At 37.6% G+C, this 12757-nt stretch overlaps 1 protein-coding gene across 2 annotated transcripts; it reads right to left on the reverse strand.

Moving 5' to 3' along the window:
• Window positions 1-321: 321 nt before the first annotated feature.
• On the reverse strand, window positions 322-8695 carry LOC112786899 (dynamin-related protein 3A). 2 transcript variants are annotated; one of them, XM_025830276.3, is made up of 20 exons: window positions 7961-8695; window positions 6496-6778; window positions 6381-6409; window positions 6177-6278; window positions 5910-5978; window positions 5767-5826; window positions 5320-5433; window positions 5160-5208; window positions 4860-4969; window positions 4126-4218; window positions 3846-3938; window positions 3635-3772; window positions 2960-3070; window positions 2745-2840; window positions 2604-2646; window positions 2307-2455; window positions 2078-2224; window positions 1554-1606; window positions 1352-1451; window positions 322-1121 (listed from the first exon to the last, which is right to left on the reverse strand). In XM_025830276.3, exons 1-20 carry the CDS (start codon window positions 8330-8332, stop codon window positions 852-854), a joined length of 2481 nt encoding a protein of 826 aa, XP_025686061.1. In that variant the 5' UTR covers window positions 8333-8695; the 3' UTR covers window positions 322-851. The 2 variants fall into 2 exon arrangements, with proteins under 2 accessions (XP_025686061.1, XP_025686062.1); XM_025830277.3 differs by lacking the exon at window positions 2078-2224 and having other exon boundaries at window positions 7961-8668.
• Between the last annotated feature and the right edge of the window lie 4062 nt (window positions 8696-12757).

The raw sequence follows: 12757 nt of genomic DNA on the forward strand, positions 1-12757 counted from the left end.
ATATTTTGGTGTAAAATCATAAGGTGAGACAAGTAAGATAACAACCCATATGTTAAGTCGGAATTTAGATATCAGCATGGCGGGAGTGGCACTGTGGCAGATAAATAACTGGAGGGAGGACCATTCCTACGAAATTTTTACTGCACATTTTCGTACCAGAGTTATGTTTACTTCATTACTTGGAACAATGTGAATTAAAGCAAGTCAACAATAAAAATTCAACAAAGCGATTAAATTAACAAAAGCAATCTAAATAATTTCCGTAACGATCACAATGACCGGGAAATCAAAGCCATAAAAAGTTTAGTAGATAGAGAGAGGTTTAAATTAAACATTACGTATAAAAAATTAAAAATATAGGTTCAAACCTTTTGGCGATCAATGTAACAAAATTCACAACGGAAATCCCTGCATCTAATGAAAAAAAATAAATAAATTTAATATCGGTGGACAATTCGCATAGTTAATATTTCCTACTATGACTACCAAACAAACTGCGGAACTGCGAAATTGCTAGGTACGATGACTGGCCAACCGCAGGGAAAAAAAATATACAATATTACTACGCAATCAACTCTTCAAAAATGTGAAGAACCTCGTGCTCCTGTGTTATTCTCTTTGGAGCCTAATAAATAGTGACGACGCAAAGCTATGAGGCAAAAGTGAACTTAAGCATCGAAAACAGTGACCAACATTCAAGACCACTTCAGTTTAGTAATAGTAAAATCTAAATATCACGCATTCCTGCTAAGGGAGCAGAATTCCTATTTCCCGAATGTTGCAGTGTAATCAAATGAATAAAATGCCTTTTGGGTTAACTAATTGGACCAATGAGCAAGGTTAGATATAGCTCACGCATCAACCGCAGGATAGAACCCGGATGAGAATGGCCTTCCATTTCCATTGGAATCTAAATTAGCATGCAACGGTGATTGAAGTTCCCCGGAATGGGAGGACCTCTTAGACTTGGGGTTCTTAGGAGACGCATAGTAGTCTCCAGAACTGCTTGTAGAATACATTGATGAAGTTGGTAACCCATGAATTTTAGGCAAACCAGTTGTGTCAGGCAAACTGAATCCTCTTTCAACTGTTTCAGCTTCCAGAGGCAGTTCTTCCAAGTCCTACCAAGATTAAATACAGTCATCAGGCAAGGAATATACTTTTCAACCATTATTATAAAGGTAGAAATGCTAAATAATATAAATATAGGAGAATATGTATCCAGAAGTAATTTTGTATGTGTGTGTGTGTTTTGTGTGTGCGCGCGTGTGCGTGTACCTGTCCGCGGGTGGGGGGTGGGGGGTGGGTGGGTGGTTAACAAAATGTTGATTATAGCATTCAGAGTACCCACCTTAAAAGCTTGCTGATAAGCACGGAGAAGGTCTCGACAGCGCTTCCTTTTCGTGGCTATCTCATCAGGTTCTTGCAACATCTCTTCAAATAGGTTGTCTCTGTTCAAATGTAAAATACAAAGCACAATAAAAAAACAACGTATAAGAATTTTATGCAAGTTTAGAATGAATCTGCAAGCAGCAACTCTTCCACTACTTTACCTGTATAGCTTTTTAATGAAGACATTGTGCAGCTCTTTCTTGGTGTTGTTTACCTGGCATTTCAGCGTGAAAAATCACTCATTCTCAACCATTCCAACATAAATAGCATGGAGTATTTTGTCAACTATTTTGAAAAATGCCAATAGAACTTCCAGGCACCAAAAAAATCTTCCAACTAGTCAACAACACCATTCAGATACCTAAATTCAATACTCATGAAAAACTATTCATATCTCTTTTAACTATGCAAAAGAATAAAGCTACCTACAAGTTAGGAGCGCAAAACACCTCCTGGATTAAACTTACTGAGAGCACTCCAAACATTTTCCACTGGTAAGAGGATATAAATCACATATAGAAGATACTGACATATTGTCACTCCAAGCAGATGACAAAACGGACTTAATATGGCAATATGTTTATGTATATTGCATATTGGAAGTCCAGCATTGATAGCAAAAGGCTACTTGTTCAAAATGTATCATTGTAACAATATGCAAAGCTAAAAGAAGGATATGAATTACCAAGAAGTGCATAATAGCTTTGGGGACAAGATCCTCAACATTTTTTCTGACAATATCATAGTATGATTTCAAAAGCAACTTTATTACTGTAATTTCAATAGTTTCTGTCTCTGAATTGCTCTCAGATGGCCTCAATACAGGAGGTGGCTACAAAAGCAACGCAAATTAAGATTAATACCCATGGAATATTTTGGTCAAACTAAGTATAAATGTTCACGTATGTATATACCTCTCTCAAATAGATCATAGAAAATGATTGCTCCATGCTGTTAACTGGTTCAATATGTGGTTTACTAGCTGTATTATCCTTCACAGCCATACGGCTGTCACCTCCGCCAAAAATGGATGAGATACCCCAGCTTGATCCGCTAGGGTTTCCTGATAAATTCCAAAAATTCAAAATTTAGAAAAACGAAGCTTGATGAATGCATCAAAAATATTTTATTGAAATTGGATAACCGGAAAGCACAAGCAAGAATATAATAAGATTAATAATATCAAACAATATATACAAGAAGTAAATTACCAGAGGGTACAACTTTTTCAGCATCCGAAGGAACACGAACACCCTGGTTTAAATTTGTAATTGGAAAGACAAAATAAGATACTCATTCAAATAAGAATCGTAAACAAAATTCTGGTCAATTGACAGGATATGATCACAAACCGGATCAGCAACTACCCCATTAGCCTGTCTGGCAAGAATACCTCGAGACTTCACACTTCTTTCAGAGGCTGATCCCTTATCAGAATCCAGACCATCCTATTGGAAATTCATATGAAATTTTTAAACCAAAATAAAACGGTGGCATAAATTAATATCATTTCTCTAATGAAGAAAAACAAAGAAATATTTGGAACTCAAGCCTGGAACATGTATACCTTTGGCTTAGAAATAGGTAGTATCCTAGAAGACTTGCCATGTTGCATTGCCATTTCTAATGCCTTACTTCCACCAATAAAATTTGGATGGGAGGTGTTTATATAATCCATCTGCAAAATTGTGTAGTATAATAAGAGATTATGGGCAAGGAAATTGCATATTCCATCTGATTGAAAGACCACTGCAATCAACACAAATGACCTGACTGATTCATGACATGTCAATGGTTTCCACTTGATTCTTCTATTTTTCAAACTTATTTCATGATATATAATACACCAGTGAACCAAAGTTTTAACACAGCTAATCAAGGCCCAAGCAATGCTCAGCCTAGTAAGCGGGAGGTAAAACTCATCCCAGTTATGAAATTTTTGAAACCCTGATCCCATCAACTAAAATTTGCAGGCTGATTTCCACAAAACGAATTCATTCTGCCAACAGCTATCACTATTCACTTCCCAAATCTATTTGCATAATTGTATGATTCTGTCACATACTCACATGAGATAAATTTAGCAAACTTAGGAGTTGAAATCAATTTGAATTTTGAATAAGACAGACAGGTCAACATTGCACGGTTAAATTTTGGCACTGTAACCAAGTTTAGTTTGAGAATGAATCATACAAAGTATACATACATTCATTTACTTCAAACTACTCAAATTTCAGTATACCTCCATTTCTATGAGGTGTCCAATCATGTTTTCTGAGGGTTCAAGGCCTTCCCGTAAAAAGTTCCCTATTACTTCATCCATGCGCTTCCGCAAGAAAGGGAATCGCTGCAGTTCAGTAACCATACACCGATGGCTGATCTGAAGAGAAAGATTTGTTTAGGCACATACTTGGTAAATGAGACAGCAAAGATGGTGAAACTTTAACCCCTACCTTTATTAATTCATCATATATAAACCTGGCACACTGAAGACTAGGATCCAATAGACGAGATATTTGCCTTCGCACAAGGACTTCAAATGGCACCTATTTACACAAATAACATATAAATATGTTCTTGAATATGGATTTTTTTTTTATGAAACTGATTAGAACTTGGATGCACAAGATTAGGGGGAAAAAATCAACTGAGAAAATTATAAAATATATTTGCCTCGGTATTTTTCAGAGAGAAGGATAGGTGGAAAAAACTGAGGGGGGCAACAAGACTTACTTCAGGAACAAATAATGCTGATTTAGGCCCAGTTGCATTCTGTATGGCAGTACGAATATCATCATCAGTCAAGCCTTCACATGGATCCACCTCCTGCAAGAAACATTAAGTTACACAATAAAGCTCAAAAGAATGAACAGAACAGCACAGTCTAGCCTGTGATGCCGGTGCTGGTATTTTTGCCTATTGCTCAAAATTTTCACCATAAATGAGCTCACGATAAACTAATGTTTTCCCCGACTTTGGATGGAAACATGGAAACCTAACCCAAGTAATTTTTCCAGCTATAAAATTACATGCAAAAGAATCATTTAAAATCTACAACGCCAAGGTTCAAACGGAATTTGGACGAAAAATGAAATTGCTTAGTTTAATTGTCAAACAGTATATACACTTACAAATATTTGATAATATTAGTATCAAATATTAGTCAATAAATAACGTATAAGTAATATAATATATGATAACATAGCATAAAATAAAAGAAGGGGTTGGGTTGGGTTTTTGTTTTGTGGGGGGGGGAGTATCTGACATCCATCCATGAATTCCAATAAGTGATAGACGGAGTTACTATGAACATAAAAATAAAAAACAGAAGGTGGGAAGGTCAAACACCCCATATAAAAACCGAACATAGATCTGCTGATTTCTTTATTATTAATATCAACTGCAACATAGGCAAACATGTTAGCATTAGAACAGCTATACTGTTTAACACTGCCACATATAAATACCTCTAGACTCCTCACAAAGATAGATTGAAAAATATAATGAATTCGTGCTCCACCAGAAAGCTCAGATGTAGACATCTCCTCATTCTTTCCCTCAACCATGGATGAGAAAGCTGTTTTTACAAAGAGAAAAATCGAACAAATAATGAATAACAAATAACAATTTTAACGAATTAGTAAATACATAAGCTTGCAAGCATGTGCATGCGCACACAACACACATGGAGAGAGAGAGAGAGAGAGAGAGAGAGAGAGAGAGAGAGAGAGAGAGAGAGAGAAGGAGTTAACAATCTAAATAAATACCTTCAGAGTATTTTGAAAGAATATTCAGGAGAAGAGCACCCTGTCCAGCCTATCAGAGATGAAAAGTCATAATTAAAGCAAAAACCCAGAGGAAACAAAACAGAGAAAAACATGCTGCTTTTTAAAACAATAAGATCCGCTATACAGTATAAGCACATACCTTAGACTCGGTGATTTCTCCATAGCTTGCGTGCTCCTTTGCAACAGCAACTAGTGAAGTGCTTATGCGTGCTCTCAGGCCTGGTAGCACAGCCTTGATATGTTGTGCTAGAATCTGAAAAATAATGGGCAGGCAAATACACAAATGACATGTATCAGTCCAGAAACAAAAGGTAATATAAAAATTCACCATGTGATCTTTTATAGGATTTGAAAGAATTAAGCTCTATGTCTTTCCAATATTCACTCATCCATAATTCCCATACAATAAAGAAAAGAGGGAAAAATCCCAGATGTTTTAAGTGTCACATAAAGTAGGGAAAGGTAGCAAACGGATGACAATCATGTAGTCTTCATGAAGAAGGCTGAAAATGGTAAATAAAGCTGGCATTCTGCAGAGCAAAGTACAAAATAAAATACAACTTGTGTTTTCAACATTGTACTCTACCTGGTTCAATTTTTTTGCTAGTTGAGGAACGCCACAACTATCAGCTAGCCCGCTGTATACCTATGAATAGCATAAATGGATACAACTTAGTAGGTAATACATAATCAAGAATGCTTTATAACTGTTTAGAGGTACTCCCTTACAGGACGGCTGCGGAAAAACTTTTCTTCAGCAATAAGAGCATCCTTTATACTCCGGTTCATTAAGATATCCTAATTTGATGACACAATAAACAAACAATTTAGCATTAAATGTTGACCTGAAGCTAATCAAGTAGCATAAGTACAAGTATTCATTTATTTATACACAATAAGTGTACCTAGTGACCACAAATCTAACATAATAACTAATAGAACATATGTGAATGTTAAGTGTTCATTGCCTTCATCACAGCAGGAAAATAACATTACCTCCTGACTGCGATTTACAACACCTACATAACCAAGTCGGAGGGGAATAACTTTTCCTAGTAATAGATTCCGGGCATCAGTACCTCTGTCCATGATATCCAACTACATTCCAAGAATACATGCTTAACATGTCAGAACGAGGCAACAGCATACCTAAATTCACATTTCATAAATACAAATGTAAGCTATAAGAGTATTCTGAACCTTTGTGATCACGCCAATTGTTCTATTACCTGCAACCAAGAAATAAACATTCAAAAACCAATCAAAGACACGTAAAAAGGATTATTGATTTAAGCACATGCAAGTAATAGCCTACCCTCAGGATCAGCAACTCCCGCCATCTGAAGAGCATCTGAATTGGCCAAATCTGAATTTGCTGGAGTGACAGCCAGAATGAGACAGGTCGGGGTTTTAATATATGACATGATCATTGTTCTGATTCGGGCTTCAATATCAGAAGGCTGGTCACCCACAGGAACCTTTGTTATGCCAGGGAGATCAACAAGCGTGATATCAAGAACATTTGGTGAAAAAATCTTCAGTCGAATCTGCTTGTCAGAGACACCTTTGTTCCCTCCTGCTTCCCTATCAGTTTCAGCCTAGACAAAGGGGGAAAGGATATACAGGTAAACAGTGAGATACAATGAAAAAAGGACTACAATAGGACATTGTATAACTTATCAACACATCATCAAGATTCAAGAGCAAATCGCATGCTATATAGATCCAAATAATGGAAAACTAAAGTTTGACTATTTCCAAGCTTTATTAACATGAAAACCTGTTCCAATGGATGAATGGAACTTTGACCAAGAATGCTACTAGATGCCAATATTGTAGCAATAAATCTACAGCAACTAGTGAGAATACAGTATCTTTCAAAATTCATTCGGTCATTTCACATTTAATTATATTGCATTTCTTTAATATCAGTAGATAAAGCCTCAAAACAAGAATGGCTTATTCAAGAGTTTAACATCAATTTTATCCACTCTAGAGACATGAATGTTGGGAATCACTATCAAATTGTTTGCATCCAGGTTCAACTTAGTTCCATGATGGTTAATATGACTGAGTATGCATGTCCCTAAGGGGAGCAGTTTTTTTTTTTTTTTGCTCCTCTGGATAGAGAAAATAATCGCCAAATACTGAAAGATGTCACACTCAGTTTTTCAGTCATGAAAGTGATGTTAACAACTCTACATTCATTCTGATGTAGACATGCGAAATAAACATCACGATAAGATGTCCAATAGCTGTAATATTTAACATAATTAATTTGCAATAGAATTAGATTTCTCCTTTAGGTACATCTTTTAACATAGTCCTAATCCCAAAACCAGGAAAGTATGAGAGTTCTTTCTATGTTTTCAAGACATCAAATGCATTTAACTTTGTACTTCATTTATGAATTAAGAAGAAATTAAGAAGAAAATTTCAAGGTTATATTATTATTCTTGGGTGATCCCTAAGAATTCAACAGCAACTTCATTTCTTGCTCTTGTACTTAAAAATGTGCCTCATCATCAGTCCCTACAGCAACAACTTTCAATGACAAAATGATCACAACCACCGATTGAAAAACTAAAAAACCATGATATTTGAAACTGCAGACAGAAAAAGCGAAAATCAAAACTCCACGCCACTGTCAAAAATCCAAGCATAGAAATCTCAAGCTACGCTCCTAAAACCTCGTTTCAAATTGTCACTTTCAGCTACTAATACAAAAACTCAGAGATTATAAATGAAGCGAAAATGAAAAAATAAATACGAGTTTCCACCTGGATTTCCCTACGAATCTCGGAGAAATCGTAAAACCTTTTCCCAGACAAGTGTAGGAACTCGCCGTACTCTTCCTCGGAGCCGTCTGGCTTGCGCTTGGTCTGAACGAGCTGCAGAACGAGCGGGCGACGCGTGCAGATGTCATTGCCGCGAGGGAGGAAGTCGCGGCCGACAAGAGCCTCCAGGACGCTGGACTTGCCACTGCTCTGGCTGCCGACCACCGCCACCTGGGGGAGGTCGATGGTGGACTGACTGCCGACGCGGGAGAAGATGTCCTGGAGGCGGTTCACGAGCGAGATCACGGAGGAGCCGAGCGGCGCGGTGGCGGCGGAAGATGATGGAGGAGGAGCTGTGGTGGCATCGTCCGCCATGATTGGATTGGATCAGAAAATGAGAAGAGAAGCAGCAGCAAGGGCAGAGGAAGGAACCCTAGCTAGGGTTTTTGTGATTTAGAGGCGGATGGAGGAGAAGAAGGACTTGGTGAATGTGCCTCTCTTCTCTCTTACTCTTCTCCTCTTCTTGTGTTTCAAAAAATTGACGTTGAAATGAAAGAGGTGATCAAATAACAAAGAGTAAAGTAAAGATGTGATTGGTCCTCGTGAGCTGTGGGGTACTTTCAACTACTTGCTGGAATTGCTGCAGTGGTTGTTTTCCAATTATACGCCAACGGAACCAGACACGGGGGCCAAATGGGTAACTCAGACTCCGTAATAATCATTTCAATAAGAAGTCTTAAAGCAATTTTTTTTCAAAATTACTATTTATAAACCAATTAATCAAATACACACTTAATATCTTTATACAAATATAATCATTATTAATTAATTTTATATTTAAAATATTTTTTAATTAAAAAAATAAAAAATATGTATTTAATTGTTAAAAAATACTAATATTAAAATAATATTTATTATAAAACTTAAAAAGTATTGTTCATACCCTGATTCAATACACAATCAGACCCAAATGAATAAAGCCTATTTTACGGACATTAATCAGGTCAACACTAACCCAACCTCATAAAGGTCGATCGTAATGACGTCAGACTTAGAATTATTTAGCCGAATAAGTAACCAAATCCTACAATCTCTCCTACTCATTTAGAAAATAGATCTTAAATTCTCTAATAAAAGGGAACGATTACCCACCATCAAAGGTAGAACGATTTTAAATGACGGTTATTAACTTTACATCTACACTTATAAATACCCTGACACCTTCATTTATAATTTGAATCCAATTTACTAAAAGCTTGCCTAAAATGCATGCTAACTTAAGTATCGGAGTTCCTTGCAAGTATCACCCCCACCTCTGCTTACAAACAATTCGAACGGATTCATCCTCGTTAGAGAAGACGTCGGACAAATCATCCAAAGACGTTTGGACCTCATGTTCAAGCCCAAAGCAACCCTGTTTCAAGTAACTATCGAAACATTGGCACCGTTGTCGGGGATCTGGAAGTCTACACCCAATCATGACGGATGATCAATCTAAAGACGAATATACGACATTCGAGTCCGAACCAGAACATCACAAAAACGATCATGCAATAGTGATACCTCCACGACAAGATAGAGCGAATGTCTCTAATGGGAAGGGACTTCACGAAACCCTCAACTCAAAAGGATAAATTCAAAAATTCACCCACTTGAGGACATGGTGAACCAAAATCCGGCAGAACTTATGGGTTTGGTACATAGACACCATGGGCGGTTGGATAAGCTTGAAATGGAATTAGAGTGACGATGAGAATCTAAACGAGCTATAAAAAGGGAGGTACGATGACAAAGGGATCTAGAAAAAAAACTTGAGAAACTAGAGACTTACCTTTGAGGTTAGAAAACTCGCCCGAATCAGGAAGAAACTCCTTTTGGAGGTGAAGATCCATTCACGGAAAAGATCATGTGGGCTAAGGTCCCCAAAAACTTTAAAAATTTAGACATAAACGTTTATGATGGAACAACCGACCAAAGACACCATATAAGTAACTTTAAAAGCCGAATGTACTTGGCTGATTCGTTGGATGTAACTCGTTGCAAAATTTTCCCGACGACGTTAACCAAGACGGCAATGAAGTGGTTTGACAGTTTGCTACCCTAGTCAGTAACTTGTTTCGACGACCTTGCAAGGAGTTTCCTTATCCGATTCTCCATTCAGAAAGACAAGGTCAAACACGCTCCAAGCCTCCTAAGGGTCAAGCAAGAAGTCGGAGAAACTCTTTGAGCTTATAAAGAAAGATTCAATCTTGAAAATTCAAAATTTTCCTACAAAAACAGTTATAAAGGGCTAGTCAATGGCCTAAAAAAAGGCCTATTCTCCCAATCCATATAGAAAAGGCACCCAACCCCTTCGTACAAGGTATAAGAGTGGGCCGAGAAGTACATTAATATGGAAGAAACTGCTCGATTGAGAGATCTTGCTCCGAGACAACATAATCAATATCTACTTCAAGACAAAGAAAATAAAACAAAGAAAAAAGAAGAATACAACTCGGACAAAACTTGAAGATACCACAACAAAATTGCCAAATCTCTTGTTTATTAACTTGGCCAGATTCATTCTCGTTAGAGAGGATGTCAGACAAATTATCCAAAGACATTTAGACTTCACGTTCAAATTTAAAGTAACCAAATTTCAGGTAATCTTTTTTTTTTTTGAGAGTAAGAGCTCAACACTTAAGTGGAGCATTGTAACCAAAATAAGAACGATAAAAACATAACAACTCCTATGTCATCTCCGGCATAGCTATCAACAACATGAGTTATTTACAACACCATTCCTTAGCACATGAGAATGATTGCTCCACACAATCACCAATTTCTGTTATCTTGCCCTGAAAGATGGCATCATTTCTGCTTCTCCAGATACTCCATATAACTGAGAAGAATCCAACTAGCTAATGCTTTCGCCTCTCTTTTCTCATTGGCACTGATCTCCAAGTCTCAAACTGCTCTTTCAACGTACCAGGGACAATCCAGGTCTGTCTAAACGCCAAGGTCCAAGCGCACCACACCTGCCAAGAGTACTCACATGTAATAAATAAATGTATATTTTCAACCTCTTTCTGGCACAGCATGCACACCAGATCATTCTGTTGTAGGATTCCCAGTCTACTTAGTCGGTCCTTTGTGTTGACCTGACCTACCAAGACAAACCACGCGAACAGCTCCACTCGAGGCGGAATTAGACCTTTCCATATCTCCTTTGTGAATCTGAATCTCATAAGCTCCTCATCCAAAGTTTCTTCCTGCAAAACTTGCACAAATGAATTAGTAGAATAAACGCCTTCCTTATCAAATTTCCATACCACTCTGTCTTGCACGTCCGCTATCAGTCTAACAGATTGCAAGACATTAAGCACTTGGTTCAGTGTATCTGTCTCCCATTGTCTCAGCTCTCTTCTCCATTGTAATTGCCACACCCATTCTATCCCATCCCAAAACCCACAATCCCCAATTACTGATCCTTTTTTGTTTGAAATTAAGAAAAGTCTCGGAAAGGAGTCTTTCAGCTTTCCCACTTGCAACCATGTATCCTCCCAAAATCTGGTGGATCTTCCATCTCCTACTTCCATAGCCAGGCCATCAATCATCTTCTGCTTGACATGTTGATCCCTTATTTGCACATGACATATGTCCTTTCACGGTCCCCCCTTCTTCGGTAACGTCTGAGTTGACAGCAAGTGATTTGGGTTCAAGCTATTACATGAGCATACAACCTTCTTTCATAGAGGAAATTCCTCCTTAGAGAATCGCCACCACCATTTAAACAGTAAAGCCGAATTACGGACTACTGCATCACCCACCCCCAATCCTCCTATCTTCTTCGGTGCCTGTACCAGCTCCCACCTCACAAGGGCCATGCCAAGTCGACCATCATCCTTCCCCCAAAAAACCTCATCTGCAAGGACATAAGTCTTCGAGCAACCGCGTTAGGCATTTTGTACAGACTCAAGTAATAAATAGGCAAGCTGTTGATTACTGACTTAATAAGTACCAACTTCCTAGCCTTACTAAGTATCTTTGCTTTCCACAAGCTGAGCTTCTCTTCCACCTTTTCTATAACCAGTTTTCAAGTTTTTACCAACCGCGGATTTGCTCCTAAGCTAATGACATGGTACATTACCGGTAGAGCTGCCTCTTGACATCCTAGTAGCTGGCACATCCGATTAACACACTCCTGGCTGCAGTTCACTGGTATTAAGTTAGACTTCTCAAAGTTAATGCCCAACCCAGACATCATTTCAAAGCACCTCAGAAGCCTCTTATAGTTTCTCAGCGTCTCCTCCTCCGGTGGACAGAATAAGAAAACGCAGAAAAACGCTGGGAGCGATTTCTGGGCTGTTTTAACCCAGTTTTCAGCCCAGAAAACACAGATTAGAAGCTGCAGAATGGACGAAACAAGTGGTTCCCATCCATCCATTGAAGACTTGATTATTTAAATTAATTCGAATTTAAATTTAAATTTGAATTCTAGGAAAAGATATTATTTTAATTTTAAAAATTAGATTTTAAATTTATTATGATTAGTTATAAAAGGGAGAAACTTTCCTTCCTTTGGGGAGGTCCCAGAGGATCCCAATTCTATACAAATTTACAATCCTTATTTTTCTCTCTAAGTCATGAGCAACTAATCCTTCATTGTTAAGGTTAGGAGCTCTGTTTATTCGTATGGATTGATTTTATTGCTTTTTCTATTTTAATTTATGTATGGATTTATAATTTAAGAATTGTTTTCGCTCTTTATCTTATGAATTTGGGTGGAACGGAAGTATGACTCTCTTTCTACTTGAGTTC

This window comes from Arachis hypogaea, chromosome 20, assembly GCF_003086295.3.
Source record: "Arachis hypogaea cultivar Tifrunner chromosome 20, arahy.Tifrunner.gnm2.J5K5, whole genome shotgun sequence".
Taxonomy (NCBI): domain Eukaryota; kingdom Viridiplantae; phylum Streptophyta; class Magnoliopsida; order Fabales; family Fabaceae; genus Arachis; species Arachis hypogaea.

Bases quoted from the DNA above. Each gene is read 5' to 3' on its own strand.
- LOC112786899 (XM_025830276.3), bottom strand. From the start codon at position 8,332: ATGGCGGACGATGCCACCACAGCTCCTCCTCCATCATCTTCCGCCGCC. The intron at 6,279-6,380 runs GTTCAGAATACT...CTTGGAATGTAG, and splicing joins CAATTGGCGTGATCACAAAG to TTGGATATCATGGACAGAGG. The intron at 2,647-2,744 runs GTTTGTGATCAT...AATTTAAACCAG, and splicing joins ATGGGGTAGTTGCTGATCCG to GGTGTTCGTGTTCCTTCGGA.